At 45.1% G+C, this 21,968-nt stretch overlaps 1 protein-coding gene across 3 annotated transcripts in view; it reads right to left on the minus strand.

Annotated features, from left to right (window-relative positions):
• TMEM255A (transmembrane protein 255A) overlaps positions 1-21,968 on the minus strand; it is a 27,270-nt gene continuing 5,302 nt past the window's right edge. Inside the window, exons 3-9 of one of the 3 annotated variants that reach the window (XM_054388629.1) lie at positions 18,428-18,490; positions 10,623-10,712; positions 8,781-8,843; positions 7,866-7,954; positions 5,237-5,399; positions 4,739-4,882; positions 1-176 (exon numbers count right to left, since the gene is read on the minus strand). In XM_054388629.1, coding sequence (XP_054244604.1) covers positions 18-176; positions 4,739-4,882; positions 5,237-5,399; positions 7,866-7,954; positions 8,781-8,843; positions 10,623-10,712; positions 18,428-18,490 — 771 coding nt within the window. In that variant the 3' untranslated portion in view covers positions 1-17. Of the gene's footprint in view, positions 177-4,738; positions 4,883-5,236; positions 5,400-7,865; positions 8,015-8,762; positions 8,844-10,622; positions 10,713-18,427; positions 18,491-21,968 lie in introns of all 3 variants that reach the window. The other 2 variants (XM_054388628.1, XM_054388631.1) reach the window with 2 other exon arrangements.

Genomic DNA, 21,968 nt, shown 5'->3' on the forward strand with positions numbered 1-21,968 from the left:
TTTTTTTTTTCTTTTTCTTATGGTGTATAAGGTGGTGGCTTTTCAAAAGGTGGAAAATATGGTGGTGAGTAACGAGGCGGTGCATTAGAGGACCACATATAGCTGGGAGATGGCGACATTGATGGGGGCTCATCGGAGAGGCCAGAAGGAGTAGAGGCTGGAAACACACTGGAATGCTGCAGGGAGACAGCAAGAAGGATTTAACCACTTCTTAATGTAAAGGACCCTGGCAAAGTGTTACCAAGCAGTGCAAAATTAACACTTCATGGCTCACTTCTGCAAACATATGTACATATAAGTAAGTATTCAAATAACTTGTTGTATACAAAGCAAGCACAGCCTGTAAGTAACTGTTTTGCATAATGAGACTCCTTAGACTTAGAATTGAAGAAGGCATTTAAAAAACAAAACAAAACAAAACAAAACAAAACAACAAAACAAAACAAACATTCATTCTCATTGCTTTCATGTACCTGCTGCACTTCACAGAGACTGGACAACTTCAAACTCATGAATCACTGTCAAATCTTGGGTTTCACACATCAGCCAGTAGCCACAATGAACAGGCTGCAGGTAACTTTACACTACTTTTTCTCTTCGTCACATATAAAAACCTCAGCAATTAATGATAACAAAATAATATAATCCTTCAGTGAGGAAAAAGCTTGAAAAGGTGGAGAAACAAAGTTTGTGTATGCCTGATGATTAATTTCTGTGCTCCAAAATAACTTTGTTATCAAAAATACCTTAGGTCTAAAGCCTCAAGCCACATAGTGCTGGCACAGTCAGAGACCTGTGCACAGGCTGTGCTGTTTCCAGAAACAGGCCAGACAAACAGACAGTGAAATACAATCACTTGTATATACTCCTCTGGCCTCTTATTCCTGACAGTCGTACTGTGCCCTGTGCTGCTGCTGTTAGCCATTTGAGGAGCAAGCACAAGGCTGGCACTTGGCCCCACTGCTAGTACTCTGGAGCACAGCACCTTTCTGCTCAAGCTTAGGCACCATGCATGCCTTCAACACCCTTTGGCTGCAGGCACAGACTGCAAATCCTAAATGTGCCTGGCTTAAGGCCCTGGCAGAGGCAGAAGTGTGAGGAGGCTTTGCACTGCGCTGCGAAGGGCATGGGAGTGCAGGGGCAGCAAGGCTGAGCTGTATGTAGTGGTGACCATGTACATGATCCGAGCTGACCATCTGATTCTGCCTTGGTGGGAAGAGGTCAATGGACTCTGCAGTGACAGTAGGCTGCTTTCAAACAGCATCTTTCTTTGTGCCACTCTCTGTGGGATAACTGCCTAACTTACTGTGGGTCAGGAATGCAGCACAGCATGCTTCAGGAACAGGGTAATTTACAATCAGGTGTTTGTGCTAAATGAAGGCCCAGGAAGCTGGCCTGCCAAATGGCTGAGGGAGGAAGTTCTGTGAAGATAAGACAGCTCTGTTTTGGCTAAAACTGATGAAGCAAGGCTAAAATAACAAACACCCAACCTCAAAGCAGCCTTTGAAAGGTTTTAGAATCTCCTTCTTCTCATGTTTCAGTGGAAAGAGGGCAAAATCCATTGCACTTGCATTCTCCTGACATCATCCGGCACTTAGTGCATTTATCACTGGCAATCCTGAATCTGTTGCAGCTGTCACTTTAATAAATTGAGCCATTTGACTGGTTTAACTTTCTGAACCTGTGTCAGTGCAAGTTCTTACTGGGGCACTGGAAAAGTGAGGCAAACATTAATTTTCTCCAATAGTTCCAGGAAAAGTCCTGGGATTCAATAACAGGCAGACATCAGGATCTTACCTGCAATGCAACATGCCCCGAACACCAGCCTGTGAAGGTTTGTTAAGTGGAGCTACGGATTGTGAAAGCCCAGGCTGCTTGCTGAGGATCTCACAGAAAGCAGTACAAACTGTTCCTATTTTGAACAACACATCAGCTCTTCCATCACACCCCAGTTCACCTAAAGCCTGATGGGTGGGAGCCCCTGGACTACAAAGAAGTTTGGAAGGGCATGGCTGCGGTGACATTGCACTGGCACTTGTCAGCAAACGGAGCCCTGGGTGTTGACCATTACAAAGCACCTGAGCCTGGCTGCCTCAGTCACTGCCAGGAGTGCTGCAGGAGAGCTGCCATGGATATAAGCAAGCCTGGCTCACACCAACTGTGGCCAACAGATTGGCCTTGGTAACAAAGCCAGGAGCTGAGCAGATGGCACTAAATCCTCTTTCGACAGGGGGTGAAATGCAACAAACGGCCACTACTTGCTTGTGTTCTCTTGTCAGAGCCAAATGTATCTCAGGGTTCACAGAAGTCAAAATGTGTCAGGACTGAGGCTTTCTTGCCTGACTGCCCCAAACCAAGTACACAGAGTGAGGATTAAGACAGCAGCATTATTCCTTCTAGAGCCCTTTCCTCCTGCCCAGTTCCCATCACAGCCACTGCAAAGGCCTGCTGCCTTCCTCCCCATAACCAGCAAGGCAGAGTGTTCATTAGCCATTGCCCAGGCAGTGGCCACTGCAACACCCTGTGCTCTTCCAAAGGCCAAAGAGCCACATCTGCCACTTTAGAGCTGTATATGAAAGCGAGTCTCTTGCAAGGGGCAGAGGCTTCCTTACAAATTCACGACTATTGTGGGTTTTTTCCCTATGAAAGACGTGTGGGATGAGTGGGAAGCACTGACTTAGCCAACTCTTGCGCCAGCCTTCAAAAGTGATCTAGGAGGCAAGGGTAGGCTTGTTCTGTGTGCTGCCTGATAGCAGGGGAGAAGGCGTTAGTGGTTGTGGTACTTTTAGGCTGATGCCTGGAAAATTTTTCACAGATTGAGTAGAAAGTGATAGAATGTAAATAAATTACCACTAGATGTAAAAAGGAAAATAACAATAAGATCTAAATAATCCCATTGGCCTAAATAACTAATATAAGATTAGTTGTGTAAACTAGCTTTCTCTCTTTTTCCTTCCTCGTTCTGGCAGATACTAACAGGTGCTTCTGCTGGCTTGCTGATCTTGACTGCATTTCTCTGTTTTGGTTAAGTACTAACAGCTACTCTCTGCTCTTCTCTCTTTTACCTTGTACAGTGGGGGAAGGGAGCAGGGAGAGGGAAGCTGTTGGTAACCCCCTGGTTTTGTCCAGGGGAGTTCTTGTGCTGTTTATAAATTGTAAATATATGTAAATACTGTATATTTTGTACATATTCGTTGCATTTCATATTTTAGATTTTAGTGTGCTTGTATACATAGCTTCATTTGCATTCAACTAAGCTAGAGTGGCAATTTTATTGTGGGCGGTAATTTCAACCCACCACAGTGGTATTGACAGTGCTCAGGTCAAAGGCAAGAGAGCTCAAGGCAAGAGAGTCTCTATGGCCAGAGGCCTCAGCTAATACTTTCCTGCAGGCTCTCAATTTCACTAGAAGATAAGTAAGGCTTACACTTGGAATTGCATTTGAAAGAGAGACTGGGCTGTTTTAAATATAGATTACCTCAGTTTATGCCCAGCTTTTTTGTGCCAGCTCCTAAGTCAACATCTGTGCTCACAACAGTGTAACAGCGAGGCTTTCATCTATCCAGCTGAGTTGTAAGTGTTAGGAGAGGACCAGCAGTAGTTCTAGTTAAAAATAGGGCAAATCCACCCATGCTGAGCACTCTGGTGGTCCTGTGGCTGCAGTACACACAAACCCTGAGATAAATAGCACTTAGGACCACCTGAGTGACTGAGGACTTTGCAGAAGAGCTTAGTTTGGTATGTGTTTGGGCTGGCATTTTTGTAACTGTAAAAAGTTACATACCACTAGTGACTGTCCTAGGTTGTACATTAATCTCAAAAATGAGTCACAAATCTGTACAAATAAGTTCTAGAAATTCTTATGTAAGTGTTTGCACATTTCTAGGAAGCCCTGAGGAGAGTGCTGTCCAGTGGCACTAGTGGTAAAATCAGAAAGGTTTGGATTCGCATTACCACTAATACATGGCTCAGAAGAGGGATATGGTGGCTATGAAGAGCACACCTCCTGCTTGGTGTCCAAGAGCTTAAGCTCTTGTTAATACAAAAAAACGTCTCCAGACCTCATGGTTGCAAAAAAAAAAAAAAAAAAAAAAAAAGGTATGATGTATTAAGCTAAAGTTACCAGTGTGATAACATCTATATGACAGAAAAACTAAGGGCAAAATGTCCTCATCTGCTTCAACAAGTGAAAGCTGATGAAGCTGATGTTGTCAGCATTTCCAGTAGCACAGCTCCATAACACACGAGAGGATGATGTTTGCACAGATTGTTTTTAGACCAGCTGAAGTGCTTTGAGAAAAACCCACAAAAGAACAACTTTTCAGTCAGTATGTATCTTCAGAAGCTCAAATAGCTTGTTTCCAAAAGCTCATTTATTTCTCTCAGATGTACTAACTGACCTAATAAAAACTAGCACCCAAACACCTCACTTTGCCTTTATCCTCAGAACATTGCAGGCTTCACAGGCAATGCCTAGTTTTAGTGTAGCCTTTACCAGTGAACAACAGGAGAGGCAGGCATTAGGTTCTGTTGCCTTCTCTTCAAGGACAGCTTTCAGGGAGACACTGTCTTACTGTGAATGAGCACTGCCAAAGATCAATGCCTAGTAGGAAAGATTTGGTATTCTCTGTAGGAACAGGAAAATTAAACTGTGTGAATGACAGGCAGACAGAGTCCTCTAGACTGGCTGGATTTAACCTTGCTGCTAAACAAGAAAACATCCTGTAATGTTCCCTACCTGAAAGTCATATGCAGAGTAGGGAGGCAAGTGAGGAGTGCTGTGGTAGTAGGTGTTGTAAGATGTCACTTGTGGCCTGGAGTAGTAGGACACTGAGGGGTGTGCATTTTCAACCGTACAGTTCAGTGTAGGCAGGGAAGGAGTCTGTTGAAACAAAAAGAAGAGAATCTCAGGCCACTAATCAAACCACAGAAAGGTGACAGCTGAATGAAAGCAGAAACGATTTAAAGGACCACTGTGTGTCTCTGGAGCTCAACTTTGCTGAACTAGCAACTGGCAATCTGGTTGCCTCTTAGGCAGCAGGTAAGCCTGGAGGTCATTGCATTTCTCAGCCACCTATTGTTTCCTCTTAGATTCCACAGAACAAGCTCACTGTAGCACAAGTGCACACCAGTACTCACACAAAACAACTGCAAAGCAATAGCTGTTTCCATGATTATTTTTAAAAGGTAATTTGGCTGATTTGTTTAATATACAGAGAAAGTAGCAACATCTTACCATGTCTTTAAAGCCTCCAAGTATCGCTGCTGTGATGATCCCTAGAAATAGCCCCACTATGTTCAGAATTGTTGCAGACCAAAGCAAGTGGTAAAGGTGGATGATGTCCTGGCAGCTGCTGACATCAATGTATTCATAGTAGCCTCCAGAAATCTCTACTCGACTGGATTAGAAAAAACCAACAATTATAAAAAAATTCACCACACATCAGCAGAAGTGCTTGAGTTTTATGGACAATAAAATGCGTTGTGCAATTTAATGACAGCCTAAGTCTAACTACCGAGGGAGTGGGGATAAAGCTTCCTAGATCTCATGCTTGTGGCATCCGAGATCTCCCTGTATGTCAACAGCAGAAGACAGCTTGATCTGTTGTGAAACAAACAAGTCCTGCAAGACCTGCAACTATCCAAATAGCCTTGAGGCTGTATGTGCCTCATTTCTATCATCTGAAACCTCTACAGAGATCCTGGAGGCATCTCAAGGACAAACTGGTCTTGGGATTACGCAAGGAAATCAGTCTGTGCCCAGAGGATCAACAGCTGCCCCTCAGAGCAGTGCTGGCTGCTCCTCACAGCCACAAGAGCAGCTAGATGGGAGTGTGATGGGCACAGGACAACACAGCTGGCCCCCTGGCACCACAGGGCTTGGCCATTCAACTCTGCTGCTCTGCTCCAGTTGCCTGATTTTGACAGCTCTACACTGGCATGGTCTGGCAGGACCCCTGGGACTCTGGCAGAACAAGGTCCTTCCACTCACATGAAAAGCTTAAAAAAGCTTTTCCACTTGCAGAAATGGGACGGAGAACACTTGGTCAAATTCACTTAGGTCATTATTTTGGAAAGGGAAGAGCAGCTCCTGCAACTGGAGGGATGGAGTCTCACAGCAGGATTCTTCAGTAATGACTCTGACTACTGCTTGGAGGAACCGGGTGGCCTTGGATGTAGCCACTACCAGATGTAATGGGATACAGCAAATTCCCCTTAAGAGAACATTTCTGATGAAAAACAATACTAAGACTTAAGAATGACTTCTTTCTTAGCTCATAGATGGAGATCTGCTGCAAAAGGGCTTTGAGGAAGTGGGGAAGAATAGGCTCATCTTTAATAGCAAGAAGCAGATCCAGGCTCAGCTCCTCAGCAGACTCTGAAAGGCCTGCAGGAACCTGCCTTCTTTCACAAGAGCCTCCTTCCCTCATTAATCAATTGTGGTTTCTTCTTTTATTTTTTCCCTATCTTCTTGTAGAGGGCCAGTGCAGAAGACACTGAAACAAGGAAGCAGGGTTTTTAAGCAGAACAGAGGCAAAGCATAGCCACCAACTGTAAAACCTGAACTGAACATTAGTTGGCCTTCAGAGGCCCAGCATGACCTCTGCACAACCTGAGCACATACCATGACTGCCTTTAACAATGCAACCTGTACACACTGTTTGCAAGAGCTTGCTCCTAAGGAGACAAGTGAGAGTACAAAGCTCTCAAGAGCCCTGGAGCACTACTGACAACATTCAGCATTGTACAGAGAAGTACAGCATTCACTTATGAACAGGAAGGGGCTTGTCCGATGCTGCCACAGCCAGAGCTCCCAGCATCAGGAGGGACGCAAGATTGCTGCCACTTGTCTGTTGTTTCCATCCTTTACATGAGCCAACCAGTCTTGAGTGTCTGTGCCTTTCTTACTGAGATCCAGAAGAACCAACACCTCCTCAGTGAAGAACACTTATGTGGTACTAAGCAAGACTGAGATGGCAACAACTGATATATCAGAGAGGGGAAAATGGGTCAGAGGCAGGATTCTGAACCAGCTTGACAGGGATAAAAAAACCCACCACACAACAGAAAGCTTACAAGTGTTTCTATTCCAACCACTTCTTTGTGTATCGCTCTCTTTAGCTAGTAAAAAAGGATTGTGTGCTGTAAACTGTCAAAGGGAAGTGTGAGCTTCACCAGTCTGAAGTGGCTTCCACTTCAGGAATAAAGTCCTAGAGAGGCAAGGGATCACCCTTCCCAGCATGCAGAAACGCCGTTTTCCAACAGCAGGTTTTGATCTTTTTCCACCACCATCAATTATTTAAGTGGGGGCAAGCCCAACCAAGTACTGTGAAAAATGCTAAGCCTGAAAACAGCCCTAGGCGAGAGCCAGCACTAAAAAAATCAATTTATTAATTGCTTGCTGACACACGTTAGACACTCTAAATATAAGTAGCGCATGCTGTAAATTAAGTTGGGTTAGGAACAGTAGCCAGATCTTATGATGGCGTGATGACCATGCAGTAGTTCTTGATTGGTAACCATTCCTCTGACTCATCTTTGCACAGTGCTTGTACACCTTCCAACCTCCTGTGACCATAGGAGATATTTCAGAGAGGACACCAGTTTATAAACACCCAGCCTGCAAACTCCCTTTCCTGTTAGTGGCAAGCTCACTCATAGCTGGGATGGCTTTGGTGTAGTTCATACACCCCTTCACCTGAAGCCTGGGAGTTCTTGTGGCTAGCAACCACAGTTTAAGATCTCTTTCCACAACGGCTGTCATTAACTGATAACTTTGCTCCCACCCTATCCTGGCCCTTCAGACACCTGCAAACTGGCATGACCTTTCCCATGGCCAGGAATGGTATGCTTAGCATACTCACTTTCCACAGTTGTACAGGTCACAGCAGAAGCAGGTGTTGGTTTTTATTTTCGGTGTGCAGGGCGCACGGCGCTGTGGGTGACAGATTGCCTGTGCAAATACAGAAAAAATACACAAAGCACATAAGGACACAATCACCAAGCATGGTTTCTGCTGCTATTTGGCCTGTACTACATATAGATTTTGCATTGATCTCCAGGTTAGCCCCAGGTAGATTTTGCTTTCCTTATTTTGCTGCAGAGAGTCACAGTGGAATAAAGAACCATTAGACCAGACCAGCATTTCCTTTCATCACAGGGAAGCCACAGATAAGCACATGCCTGCAGAGGAAGGGAGTTGTGCAACTCTGAGAAGTGGCCAGGACCTTGCTGAACTAACACTCCTCACCACACAGCAGCTCAGAACAGTTAATTGTCTGTGTGAGTAGTAACACCCAAGCTCACGTGGAAGGTCCTGTGGCTGAGAAGGGAATGCCTACCAATGCCATTGTGTACTACTTACTTGGAAAATAGACATTTTAATTTGGAATATAGTGGTTATTCAAAACTACTTGGCAACTTGTTAGAGAATCTCAGAGAGACTCAGTGCACAGTAAAGGCAGTCAAAGTTGCTCACACACTATCAGTATGTGGCAGGAACATCTGTCCCCAATGGGCTTCTCTTTGGAGAAGATAACAGCAGAGGGACAGAGGCTGACATATGTTGCTCATATCTAGAGAAATTACTACTGCATGAACTCTTAACCCACCACCCTGCTCCTGAAATGACTGCACAGCTAGATCTAGAGAAAACAGTGTATTTTCCTATCCCCTGTACTCTTCACTCCACCTGCTCCCTCACTAATGTGGCAGTACCAAGTGTGGAGGAATTCACTTCCTGAGTCCTGCTGTGTCAGCACAACCAAATTTGATCTTACCTCTGGTGGGGTTGTACTCTTGGAGTAGTACTGACATCGCCCTGCATAGAGTGGCCTCAGATCCTGCCAATGAAAAAGCACCAGGCTTAGCATTGCAGTGAAATCAATGCTGAGCTGGAGAAAGGCACCAGGCTTTAGAGACCCTGCTCTAACACCAGCATTGGCAGATAGGTAACAGCCCCTACCCCAGCCCTTCTGAGCCCCACGTGATGTTTAACATTGGTCTCTGCAGGTAAGCACAGGAGGAGCAGGCTCTTGAGCCAGGCTTGTTTGAATGACGGTGACCACCCCAAACTGGATGACTCATTCCTCATCCCCCTAGACACATCCCAGAGCTATCTGACATGTTTCTGAGGGTTCCTCACGCTGCATCATAAAAATTTCTCATTAAATTGATGGCAAATTTATCCTTCTGGTCTCTTGAGTGACTTGTGAGACAGCTCTGGCTTACCAATGACTCAGCATGTAAACATCTTTAATGTCTCACTTTGGGGCAGCTTGGTCTCCAGGGCAAAATTTTAGGGAAAGCAACATTGGATGTGTATCTGAATCAGCAAGCCCTTCCCAGGTGTCTGATCCAAAGCTCGAGGTGGTAGTAGGGACACTGTGCTAGCACGGCAGGAGCACTGCTGCAAAAGGGTGACAGTTTTGGACTATTAGAGGGTGAAGCAAGGCCAAAGGCAAGTCTGTTCATAAAGAGTCAGAAACCAGAGCCCTCACCATCCCAACTGCTCAGGTCTGGCTGCTTCAGATATGCAGACATCCCTGGGGCTAACTGGGAGAAGGTGCTAGCTCATGCCATCATCCAACCCATGAGGTCAGCACCTAAAAATTCCAGAGCAAGTCTGTGGGGCTCAGACCCACACAGCCAGCATCAAGAGTCAAAGGAGCTTCACCTTTTTATCAAAGCTAATGCTTCACGTGCCCTCACAAGTACCACCAGAGACAGCCATTACTCATTTACTACATCTGGACAGAGGGAGACTATTATACAGCTGAGTGGAGCTGGAGCTGCCCTTTGCTCTCTCAGCAAACACTACTGCCCAGCCATCTTTCTACCACTGCAATGCTCAGGGGCAGGAAAGGGAGGCAGCTTGACAAGGAGAATAATGAGCCAGCTGGCATGGGGAGTTTCCACGTGATAGGTAATTCTAACCTTCTGAAGTTTCCTTCCATTCTCAACACAAATAAACCCCAAATCTTTCTTTTTCTTCCCATTCTGGAAAAAAAACTTCAAAAAAAGTCATCAAACTGCAGCGTTGCAGGAGTAATATCTGTCTGTGGTTAGAAATGTCAATTGGAATTGTGCTTTTTCATTTCTATACTATTAACTGAAGCTGTACTAGTAACTGGTCATGGCAACAGTAGCTCACTTTTTTTTTTAAGTCATCAAATGGAAACTGTGAACCTACTGCAAGTGCTTCCTGTTTATAGTGTAACACTTGGATGAGATTCGTATCAAATAGCTTCCTCCTACCACAACATCCAGCAGTTCAATCAGCATTGAGAACTACCTCTGCTGACATTTAAAATACAATAGGTGCTACTGGCAATAGCTGTAATTCACATTACACCTTTCAGTTTTGAGACTCAAGTAAACACATAAAACAGACACCAAAAAAACCCAGAAGCAAGGGTTTAAGATCTTACTGCTTGCTGCTAATGTACAGATATTTTCAAAAAACAGACACATTTTTCTGAAGATTTAAACCAGCACTCAGTACATGATATATATCAAAGCCCTGTGGGGGGTTGATGTGGCCTGATATGGCATTATGGACACCATCACTTGTTTTCCTAGAGTAAAAGGACCACAGTACCTGTTTTCCTGGAAGCACTTACTATGTGTCTGGCAGCAAAGACGCCGTCTACTATGGCACAGCAGAACGCAGCAATGACACCAAAGCTGATGAAGACAATCGATGCAACCAGCTGAGAAAGGGAAACAAAGCAAAGTATCATCTGCCTCTCCACAACCAAGCACTTCATGCCCTCTCCACAAGGATACCTAAATCACAGTCAATAAACCCTCAAGCAGTCAATGACCTAAATGTCTGCTCAAGCTGCACAGACTGGTCTCATTGAAGGCAATGGGATGTGCACCTCAAAGGAGAGTGTCTGCTCCTGCAAGGTGGCCCAGCAGCAGCATTGTGCCAGACTGGTTCTCTGGGGCCTTGATATCATAATCCAAGTTTTAAAGTGACTCCAAAGCTCTAAACTTAGGCTGGGATACAAGGCTTCTTCTGGCTACTACTATCTTTAACTCTTCCTTGGAGACAAAGGAGAAGACTTCTTCCCTCCCTGTTTTGGAACATTGCGGAGAGCTGCTCCTGTGAACACTTCCCAGGCTGTAAGGACACAGGAGCATGTGAACCTCCCTGATGACAAACAACACTTTCATGCAGGCCTAAACTCAAAGCCATGAGACCAGAAGATAAGGGACCACCCTACACTACTGCTGTTGTATACCTTCACAGAAGCTTGCCTGGGCTCCTCTGTGCTGGGTTGTGGCAAGCACAGCCCATGGGCCTGCTCCTGGCTTGGGGGAGCTCTAAGGAGAGAGATCTCCACCTTCAGCTAAGGAAGGACGTCAGACAGGTCTGATCCTCTTCCACTGGCCCCATCCTGCCCATTCTTAAAATCAAGGTGGGAGAATTCAGAAGGTAAACTAGAAACTCTTAAACCCCAAACCAGGTAAGAGAAACAAAAAGTGTCTACTCCCACACCACCACTTTAAACACCATCTCTGCCAAAATGCCAGTGCTCAACTGGGAGAAACATGTGAGTGATGCTGCCATGACCCCTCTCCTTGCTCCCAAACAGCAGTTCAGTTTCGGCCAGTGGGCTCCAGACCAACTAGTGCTCCAAATGATCCCAATCCCCCTCCCAAAGCACATCAGGCATACTGACAGGGCCATGGAGAAAGGGCAAGAATGGCATGCAAACAGACAGGTTCATGAAAACATGGCTTAAAGAACAGCACTATTTCCATTTAAAGAACTGGTAGCTTTGGTGGGGTTTTCCCTCATGGTTTTCCACTCCAGTGATCACAGCCTTCAAGTGTTGGTCGTGGACAACTGTTAAAAACCGATTTTCCACAAGTACAAAGGTGACTCTGGTCATCAGGAGCTTTGAGCAACAGTAAACACCACTAGTAGAACAAACACAAAAATAAAAGTTAGCTTGGCCAGCACTGACAGAAGTCTTGGGTCTCCTGGCATGTGGATGTTTGTTTTAAAGCTCCAGGTGCTAAGTTTACCTGAACCTTGGTTCCTGCCACTGCACAAGGACCCAGTCCTCAGACAGATACACAAAACCCCTTGACAAACACAAGCCTTGGTCTCACCAAGGACAAATTGTGCCTGGCAAATCTGCTGGCCTTCTATGATGGGGTAACAGCACTGATGAGTAAAGAAGAGCAACTGCTATCTTCTGTTTGGATTTATGCAAAGTGTTTGACACTGTCTCCACAACATCCTGGTCTCTAAATAGGAAAGATACGGATTTGATGGGTGGACCACTCAGTGGATAAGGAATTGGCTTGACGATCACACTCAGAGAGTAACAATCAATGACCTGGTGTCTAAGTGGAGACAAGTGTGAGTGGTGCTCCCCAGGGGGCGGTACTGGAACTGGTGGTGTTTAACACCTTTGCAATGTGGACAGTGGGACTGAGAGCACCCTCAGCAGGTTTGCTGGTGACATCAAGCAGTGTGGTACGCTCTACATGCTGCAAGGACACGATGTCATCCAGAGGGACCTTGACAAGCTTGAGAGGTGGGACAGTAGGAACCTCATGAAGTTCAACAAAACTAGGTGAAAGGTCCTGCACCTGGGTTGGGGCAATCTCAAGCACAAATACAGGCTGGGCAGAGAATGGATAGAGAGCAGTCCTGAGGAGAAGGACTTTGGAGTGCTGGTTGATGAGAAGCTTAACAGGAGCCAGCAGTGTGCATTTGCAGCCCAGAAAACTAACCATGTCCTGGACTACATCAAAAGAAATGTGGCCAGCAGGTTGAGGGAGGCAATTCTCCTCCTCTGCTCCTCTCTCATGAGACCCTACCTGAAGTACTGTGGCCAGCTCTGGAGTCCTCAAGAAGGACACAGAATTGCTAGAGAGGGTCAGAGGAGGGCCATGAAGATGATCAGAGGGCTAGAACACCTCCCCTACAAACACAGGCAGAGGGAGTTGGGGTTGTTTAGCCTGGAGAAGAGAATGCTCAAGGGAGACCTTAGAGCAGCCTTCCAGTATTTGAAGAAGGCTACAGGAGAGCGGGAGAAGTGAAGGAATTGATTTAGGGACCAGAACCCCAGACACTGTCTTACTGATAGAAAGAGATGCTTTAACCCTGATGGGTGGCAAACCCTGGGAACAGAGCACAGCTAGAAGGAAAACACAGACAGGTCGGCTCCCTAGAGGCCACTGTGACCTAAGGGAGTTATGCAGGGACCTGATAACAAGAACAAAGCAAAACTTAGGACAGAATTATGGAATCCCTTTATCTCTTGCTTGACGTTTGCTTAAGCCTTCTGAAAAATATATGCGTCCCTGTGATACTTTCTCTCTGTAGCCAGTCATGAATTTACAACTGTAGTATGGACATACCAATGACCAATTACAAGCTGCCTTCTGGTATTATGTTAACCTATATAAAGAAAAAGCTTTGTACAATAAATCGATGCTTGGCTTGCATCAGGCCGTGTCCCGTCTCTCACATCACAGCAGAGAAGGACTTTTTACAAAGGTATATTGCAGTAGGATGAAGGGTAATGGTTTCAAATGGGATGAAGCTAGAGTTAGACATTAAGGAGAAATTCTTCACCATGGGGGTGGTGACGCACTGGAACAGGCTGCCCAGAGAAGTTGTGGAGGCTTCAACCCAGGAAGTGTTTAAAGCCATGTTGGATGGAGCTTTGGTCTAGTAGATGTTCCTGCTTACGGCAGTGGGACTGGAACTAGATGATCTTTAAGATCCCTTCCAACCCAAACCATTCTATGATTTTATTTTAACCTAAAACTCTTGAGATCCTTTAATCACATTGTTTTTACTCAAACCTCCTTCAGTGAAAACAGACCTTTCTCCAGCAATATCCTTGTAAAGACTAGTTCAGCTTGAGCAATGAGTGGAGATGCAGGACGGCTCACTTGGGACAGTGGAAATCATCCCTGTGCAATTGCTTACTTCTGTAAGCTTTAAAATGAGAGAAAATAAAATTACTTTCTAGATGAGGCAAGTATTCAAGGCTTGTATTATTGAAAATAAGGCAAGTAGAGCAGGTTGTGAAATTAACCCAATGACTGTGTAAACAAGTCATGGTCACTAGCAACAAGCTGTTACTGCAATATTAGGTGCTGTGCCACAAAGTACTTGCAGATGGCAGCAGGTGACAAATTTTCCAGGATCAGGTCCTATGCTAGGAGCCTGTTTCTGTCAGATGCAAACACTAGCATTTCCACACCACTCAGACCCATGCCACCTCCACATCTGGACCGCAACTTGCACTATCCAGCACAGCAGTTGTACTGTTCCACTATCACAACCAGTGAAACCAAACAAGAAGATAGAGCACAGCTGCTTACGGTCTGGGTGGAAGAAATGGGGTTTATAGCTTAGGTTATTTTGTATCAAGTTTAGGTTTTCATACACACATGAAAGAGGATAGTCTCCCTAAATAGCACGACCATTGAGAAGGGAAGTGAGTCAAATACTAAATATATACAATTAGGTTATTTGTGGGTTGCCCCTGCTTGCAGATAGCAGCTGTTAATATGGTGATTTAAAATAATACAAGGTTAATGGTGATACTTTCATAACAGCCCTACTAAGATATAGAATCATAGAATGGTCCAAGTTGGAAGGGACCTCCAAAGGTCATCTAGTCCAACGATATTAAAAATGGTTTTGCTCTCTTTATTTACAGTTTCTCTCACCTGGAGAAAGCACAAAAACCAACTGCTGAGAATTTATGATACAGAAAATTAAACAGCAAATAAAACCATACCAATTCGCAAAAAAAAAAAAAAAATCCATGGTTTTCAACTAGTCCCATGATTTGTCAGCAAGAGTTGTGACTTGTCAATACTGTCACTGCAGAAAGCAGAAGACCCTCTCAAGAGCCATGGGATGTGGCTCTAGATAGGGGCTTACCCTGGTTTCCCTCACCTAACTCCTGCCAAAGGCAGCCACGTCGAGTAGCATTTGGACAAGAAAAGACAAACTGGGTTGGGATAACGCAGGAACCACAAAGCAGGAACGTTCTGAGCTGAGGTTCCCTTTAGGCTATGGTCCAACAATACAGGGACTGGGAAGCTGTTGGTCATTACTTCTCCATGGCATGGATGACTGTCACTAAGGCACACACAATACTGACTCCTCACTTGAAAACTGCTGAACAGGCAGCTTGGGTCTAAGTCAGTGCTGCAGAGGTGTAGGCAGAGGTGGCAGGCTGGTGGGCAGTACGCTGGGCAGCTGGCCCTCCCTGGAAGGGTGAAAGCTCTCCCTTACTTTGACAAGTGGGATGTGTAAACATGCAACATGAAAACCAATATGCCTGGGTGGGAAAACTCAGAGTCTATTTCTGTCTGTAGGCTGGAGAGAAGCAAGGAGAGCTGTTTCAGATTAGCTTTCCCTATCTTGCTGGCTTGCTTGACGACTCATGTTGCCCAGCCAGTTTGTGGGCAGAAATGTGTTGAAGGACATGGCAGCAGAAGTTGCTTTTAGCTTTTCCTGCCATCATTGAGGAGCAACTGCATAGCAATCAACATCAGGACTGCCTTTTAGCAAACTAGGACACTGGGGAAGTTCACAGAAGATAAAAGTCCTGCACTGCCAGTGATATTACAGAAACACGTAATGGACAAAGCTGCCCATGTAAAGTGCTCCTGGGCAAGCAGGAGATGCAACTAAAGCACAGGGACAGTAAGTGACAGCTACTCCATGTCCTCTCTGTGGTCAAAGCAGAGCTGTGGTCAAAGCTAGCTGCCATCTGAGGCAGCAATGATGCAATCCCTGCAAAGCTGGGTCATGCATGCTTTTTAGGACACAAAATGATAGAGAGATGAAAAGAATAAACATGCACTACCCAGGGCTCTTCAGAATAAAGAAAGAAGTCAAGCCAGAGGCACGCTGCCATGGGCACACCTGTGAAGAACACAAGACTGGCATAATGGTCATTGCTCAACCAGACTCTGACATGCTGCTAATGCAAGAGGCTTGAACCCAGCTAGGACAGAAAGAACAGAAAATGCAGAACCAGGGTGAAAACAACAATAAATATCCACTAGAAACTCACCTCCCCTGCACCCTGACTGTGGTAGAGAGTTTTCTCTCCTGCAGGGTCTGTCTCACGCTCTCTCTCCTGCTCTTCAGGGAGCACCTACTTGCAAAGCCAAGGGCAGTCTCTGGATTAGGACAAGCACGAATTTCTCACAATGTCCTCTGTAGCTTTGTAATGGTTTCAGCTTGGACAGAGCTAAGGTGTTTTTGTTGTTTTTTTCTCTTAGTAGCTAAAATGGTATTGTGTTTTGGATTGAGTATGGGATTTGGTGTGAGAAAATCACTGACAATATACTGATGTTTTTGTTGTTGCTAAGGAATCAAGGACTTTTCAACTTCCCATGTCTCACTAGCGTGCAGGTGCACCAGAAGCTGGGAGGGAGCATAGCCAGAGCAATGGACCCAAATTGGACAGTGGAATATTCCATATCATGCAATATCATGCTCTGTATATAGATGAGGGTTAGCTGGGAAGCTGGCTCTCTCTCCTGGGACTGCAGTTTCAGGATTTTCTCCTCTGGGATCGCTGGCTGGGAACGAGCTGGGCCTTAGTGGGTGGTGAGCAATTGCATTATTCATTACTCACTTGTTTATTCTATTTTCCACTACGGTCACTATTATTTTAGTTTTATTTCAAATAGTAAATAATTTTTATCTCAATCTGCAAGTCTCTTTACCTCTACTCCAATTCTCTCCCACTGTTGCCTGGGGCAGGGGGTGGGGGAGTGAGCATCTGGGTGGTGCTTAGCTACCAGCTGAGTTCAAACCACGACAAGCTCGGCAAAGGTGCCTCAGCCTTGGTCAGCAGCACACTGTGCTAACCTGAGCCTCCCCCACAGAGGCAGCTCTGCTCCTGCAAAAGCAGGCAGCAGTGCTGGGTCAGTATGGCCCTGGGCAACCTCACACAAGGAAGGCTGGAGGGATCCCACTGCCAGACCATGGGGCAATCAACAGGGAGGGGGATTGTGGCCATTGTCCAGGGAGAAAGACTGTTCACAGGGTGCTCCAGAAGCTGCCCTGAACCTCCCCACATGCTACCAGGAGCCAGCCACATGCAGGAAGGACAGAAAACAGGCTGGGAAGGAGTGAGCTTGACAGCCTCTCAGGACTGCAGCAGGTACCAACTTCTGACGTTTTGCTAAATTCTCAAAGAACCTACCCATTGTTACTGACACCTCCAAGCACTACAGCCCCTAACTTCAGGTACAGGCAGGAAGTAGAGGAGTTTATAAAACAGCAAGACACGTTTAGAGGCGATCAGAGACCCAGGCAAATCCACAAAAGTCTCCTGTGCTTGCCAAAGTGAGTAATCTGGGACAGGTCTGTCCCCACTGCACAAACACCCTAGCACAAGCTCAGTTGTGACCATACCATACAAGCAGCACTTGTCTCAACTGGTTTGTGATATCTGCATGTTTGCTCCCTTCTGACCATTACTCCCATGGGATGGGACACCAGAGACCTGTGCAGCCAGTGGCTTTCCAGTCCCAGCACACAAATCCTTCTTGCAGCATGAGGAGGGAACCAGAGAGTGTGTCTCAGGTCCCCAGCTGCTACTTTACAGCATATAAAGTTTCTTGATTTTCCTTCCTAGTTGAAGAGGTGTTTGGAAAAAAGAACCAACAACAGGCAGTACTGAAGAAGTTGGTTGCTTTTCAATTACACCAGTCTTCATGCTTCCTATCATGTTGATATCCTGAGTGACTTATTCTCCAGACATATCTAGAGCAGAAAGCTCTGAGCACTCATATTCTCAAGGACTTTCTGCTGGGCCCTCTAAGGGCTTTAATCTCCAGTCTCTGGGCTGGCTGTTACACCACCTGCTTGATCTTCTTCTTTACCTTTTGCTTAGAATAGAAAGTGGCAAGATAATTTTTTGCAGAGCCTCAAAGTCTCTAAGAATTTATTTTACAAGATTTAAAATAATGTATATAATATATACATATTATGTATACAATATATTATGTAAATAATGTATATTTAAAATAATGTATAATAATGTTTGTTACTTACCCATATTATACATCACAAACTGTGACAGCTCAGCAGAAAAACACACTCCAAACACTTGAATTTCAAGCCCTTTAAAAAAGTCCCAGTGAGTTCAGTGACTGTGTAGAGTCACTTTGTGCTTTCTTGACCTTTTCTTTTATTTTAATTTGAAAATATCAGGGTTAGCAGCCTTGTTCTTCTGGGCTGCCAGAAACCAACTCTAGTTTTCAAGAAGTATGCAACACTACCCTGGAAGTTAGGAGAATGAATAATACTCTTTATATAAAAAATTTGAGTTACTACTTTTTGGGGGTTTTGTTGTGTTTTGGTTGGTTTTGTTTTGGTTTGGTTTTTTCCAAGTTTTTATAATGAACTTACCATTTGCCTTTTGTTTTCTATCAAGTTCGATCCAATTATTCCAAGAAACGACCCAAAACCAAGCTGAAAAACAATTGCATTATTATTAGCGTTTTGATCAGGACAATATCAAACATATTTTACATACAGACAGAACACAGATCTAGAAGCAGCAAAAGAGCATAGTGCAGATGTGTGAGCACTCTTCCTTCAGCAAGGAATCAGTGGAGTCTCTCGCTAGCAGGCACTATCAGGTGTATCCATTATATGACACTAAAAGCATGTGTAGAAACAAAAAGGATGAGTTTTGAATTCCATCCCCTCCCCAGTGATGCTGAGAAATGGCTGGTGGATGAGGATATGCATTGCTGTCTTGGAATAAACCTATGAACACTCAGGAGTCTCCAGATGCAAACCTAGCAGAACCACATCGTCAGGATTTGCAGGACAAGGCTTCTGCAACCTCACCAAGCATGTGAGCAATCATTTAAGTTTTCCAGTCAGAGAATTTCTTGATGTGAAGTATGAAATAAGAGGGAATTATACCTGTTAAGATTTAGCAGTTTCCTGCCTACTCCTATGCCTTATTTCCAGGGGTGAGGATGCATCAGCCAGGGTCTTTTATCAGAAGAGCTCATGCCAGCCCAGCAAACAGAATAAGCTACTCCAGCAAAAGCATCTTTTCTTGCTGCCATAACCAACACCGCTGTTCTTAATGCAGCTCAGTGAAGTCAGCCAGGAGTGCAATTTCCCACCTCATTTCTCCACAGCCTTAAGCTATTTAGCTACACTAAATAGAAGTTTCTAGGACAGAGCACACCTCAGCCAGGCCAAAGGCAGAGACGGCAACCAGAAATCATGGACTACTGTGGGAGAAGCATAAGTACTTCTGTGGAGAAAGGTCTTTTATTGGTGGAGAGCACATCCAGCTCCACTTCTGTGGGTCAGCAAAATGCGAAATGCCAGAGAAGTTGTACAGTTGGACTGGTCATATTAAGTAGGTTCAAATCCAGTGGGTAGACTAGGGGGACAGTGAAGATCTGGGTTAGAATACCAAATAGCTGGCCAGTTCCTCAGGAAGCACAATAAGGCTGCGATTCAAGAATGAGTCAACTAACCTGGAATCAATATTTTCAAATCCGGGAACAGAAAAGCAAGATTTAATAAATCAATGCTACCAGGCAGAGGCACGTGCAGAGATTAGCAGACACAAACATGATGAAAAGTTGGGCTTATCTCTTCCCCCACTCTGACTAAGCCCAGTGATGCTGGTGCAGTGCCACAGGTAGCAAGGGCTGCTGGCTCCAATGGCAGGGATTACAGCAGAGCAGCTCATCAGGCTGCTGCTTCCCGGCTGCCAGCCTCGTACACTGAGCTCTAGGAGACCATAGCCCCCACATCAGGGACAAACTTCCAGAGTGGGATGCACAGCAACAGCACCCAGTGCTGCCTAATGCTGCAGGCAGGCAGGGCAGAGAGTCAGAGGCACTGCTGATTTGACCTGCCAGTGTTTCTAGGCTTATTATTTGGTTCAGCTTTGGCAAGCAACAACCCCCTTCTTCCCCAGGTAACGGTTGTACAGATCAATTCCAAGCCTGAAACCTGGGCGATCCAGACGTGATTTTCAGGCTGATGATGCATCAAGGAATTTGTATGGCAATACACACCTATGACAAATGCTTAAGAAAAACATTTTGTGCACTTTGAGCTTGATCCAACACATTAAAGAGAAATGTCCACATGGTATTTTAGAGCAGCCTCAAGCCAAAAGGTGAAATAAAGTTAACTTAAGATAATAAAAAAAAAATAATTAGAGCAAGTTTATACATCCATCAGGTGAAGACTAAATATATCTGTGGATTCTCACTAATTAATGGGACTTTTCATTGCATTAATGGGAAAACCACTGCTCTTCTACAGATGGGACAAAGAGATCTTCATAGTCTGCATCAATTGTATCATTTATTTGCTGGTGGATACAAATCCCTGGGATATCTGTCTGAAAGGAGGACAGGACACAAAATGAATGTGCTTTTCCAGAGTAATGCCCCAGGCCAACACGCTTGACAAAGAACAGAAGAGGTTTGCCCATCAAAGCCCAAGAAAGGTCATTTACTCAAATGCTGGAAGCTGGTATAACTTGGAGACAATACACCTATCCTACAGAGCCTTGCTTTCATAACAGTACTTGCCCTCTGCACCTGATCATTACTCTCATCTGCTGAGCATCACTGTTATACCCTGGGCTTCCAAGGCCCAGGTCAGTCATCCAGCCACAGGTGAGAATATTTCCCATAGAGAAACAGCTGGGGTATTCACAGATGCAATAGTGGAGCTAGTGATCATGAGGTCATGGACAAGGGTGAAGGCAGCCTCTGAGTCAGCTCCTTGAGTTGGGTCAACAAGGAACTGCACTTTTTTTGGGAAAAAAACCCAAACAAACAATAATCCCCCCACCCAAAAAAAAAAACCCCACCAACAAAAAAACCCCACAAAGAAACCAAGATCCCACTGATGTGTGAAAGGTCTCCAGTGCCTGGTTCTGTCCTTCAGGAGCACAGGCCTGGGAAGATAATCCTCTGCATCAGACAGCTACTTCTTTGCATGGTTCCTTCTCACACAAGAGATGTTTGTCCAAGACACACCAGTTAAAGGAGGAAAGAATGGTGCATTAGGCACAGCAGCAATGAGACATCTGATGTTCCATGAGGTGATTGCATTCATGGGTGTGGTCAACACATCAAGAAGTCGCTGAGCACATGAAGAGAGTTCTGGCTCTCTCCTTACCACCACAGGGTACTTGGGGTATGACTATTGATGGTGCAGCACCAATGGTGCACAGAAACCCCTAATGGAGATGCACACAGGCCTTACGTTTCTGTGAAGTTCTGGATGACATGACCTGAAAGAAGTTGCTTCTTCAGGGCTGTAGAAACCACCTGCTTGGGGACAACTCACCAAACAGTAGTGCACCACAGCAAACCCTTTTCCCACAGTAAAGGGAGAAATTCCAGCTTGTTACGAAACATCAGCTATTTTAAGCACCTGCTGAAGCATCCCGCAGCACACTGAAATGTCTTCCTGTGCAGGGAGACAGGCGAGGTCATCACACATTTCCACAGAGTGAATTAATGAACTAACCAAGAGGGGGAATTTTGTGACAAGCACAAACTGTCAAGGTGCCTCTGAATAAAGTAACTCAGCGCCCTTCCCAAGTCCAGGAATTAATTAATTCCTTGAGTAGACTGAGTCTTACAAAAGTGTAAGAGACACTGACGTTCCTGGAGCATAAATAGCATGGGAGACGTCAAGGAGATGTGAACAGGCTCTACCCACCTGCATCAGCCTGCAGGACCTGCTCTGAAGCACGAGGTTGAACTCAGGCTGACAGAGTGTAGGTTAAGTGTGAAGAGTTTGAAGCCAGCCTGTCACCTTTCTCAATACCTTCCTTCTCTGCTTCTCTTTAAAAGAGATCAAGCCTAAATGCAGGAATTACTGGGACAAGCCAAAAAAAACCCCAGTCCTCAACTGGAGAGGCCCAACAGAGTCTATCACAATGTTC

This window comes from Indicator indicator, chromosome 17 (assembly GCF_027791375.1).
Source record: "Indicator indicator isolate 239-I01 chromosome 17, UM_Iind_1.1, whole genome shotgun sequence".
In the NCBI taxonomy this organism is placed as follows: domain Eukaryota; kingdom Metazoa; phylum Chordata; class Aves; order Piciformes; family Indicatoridae; genus Indicator; species Indicator indicator.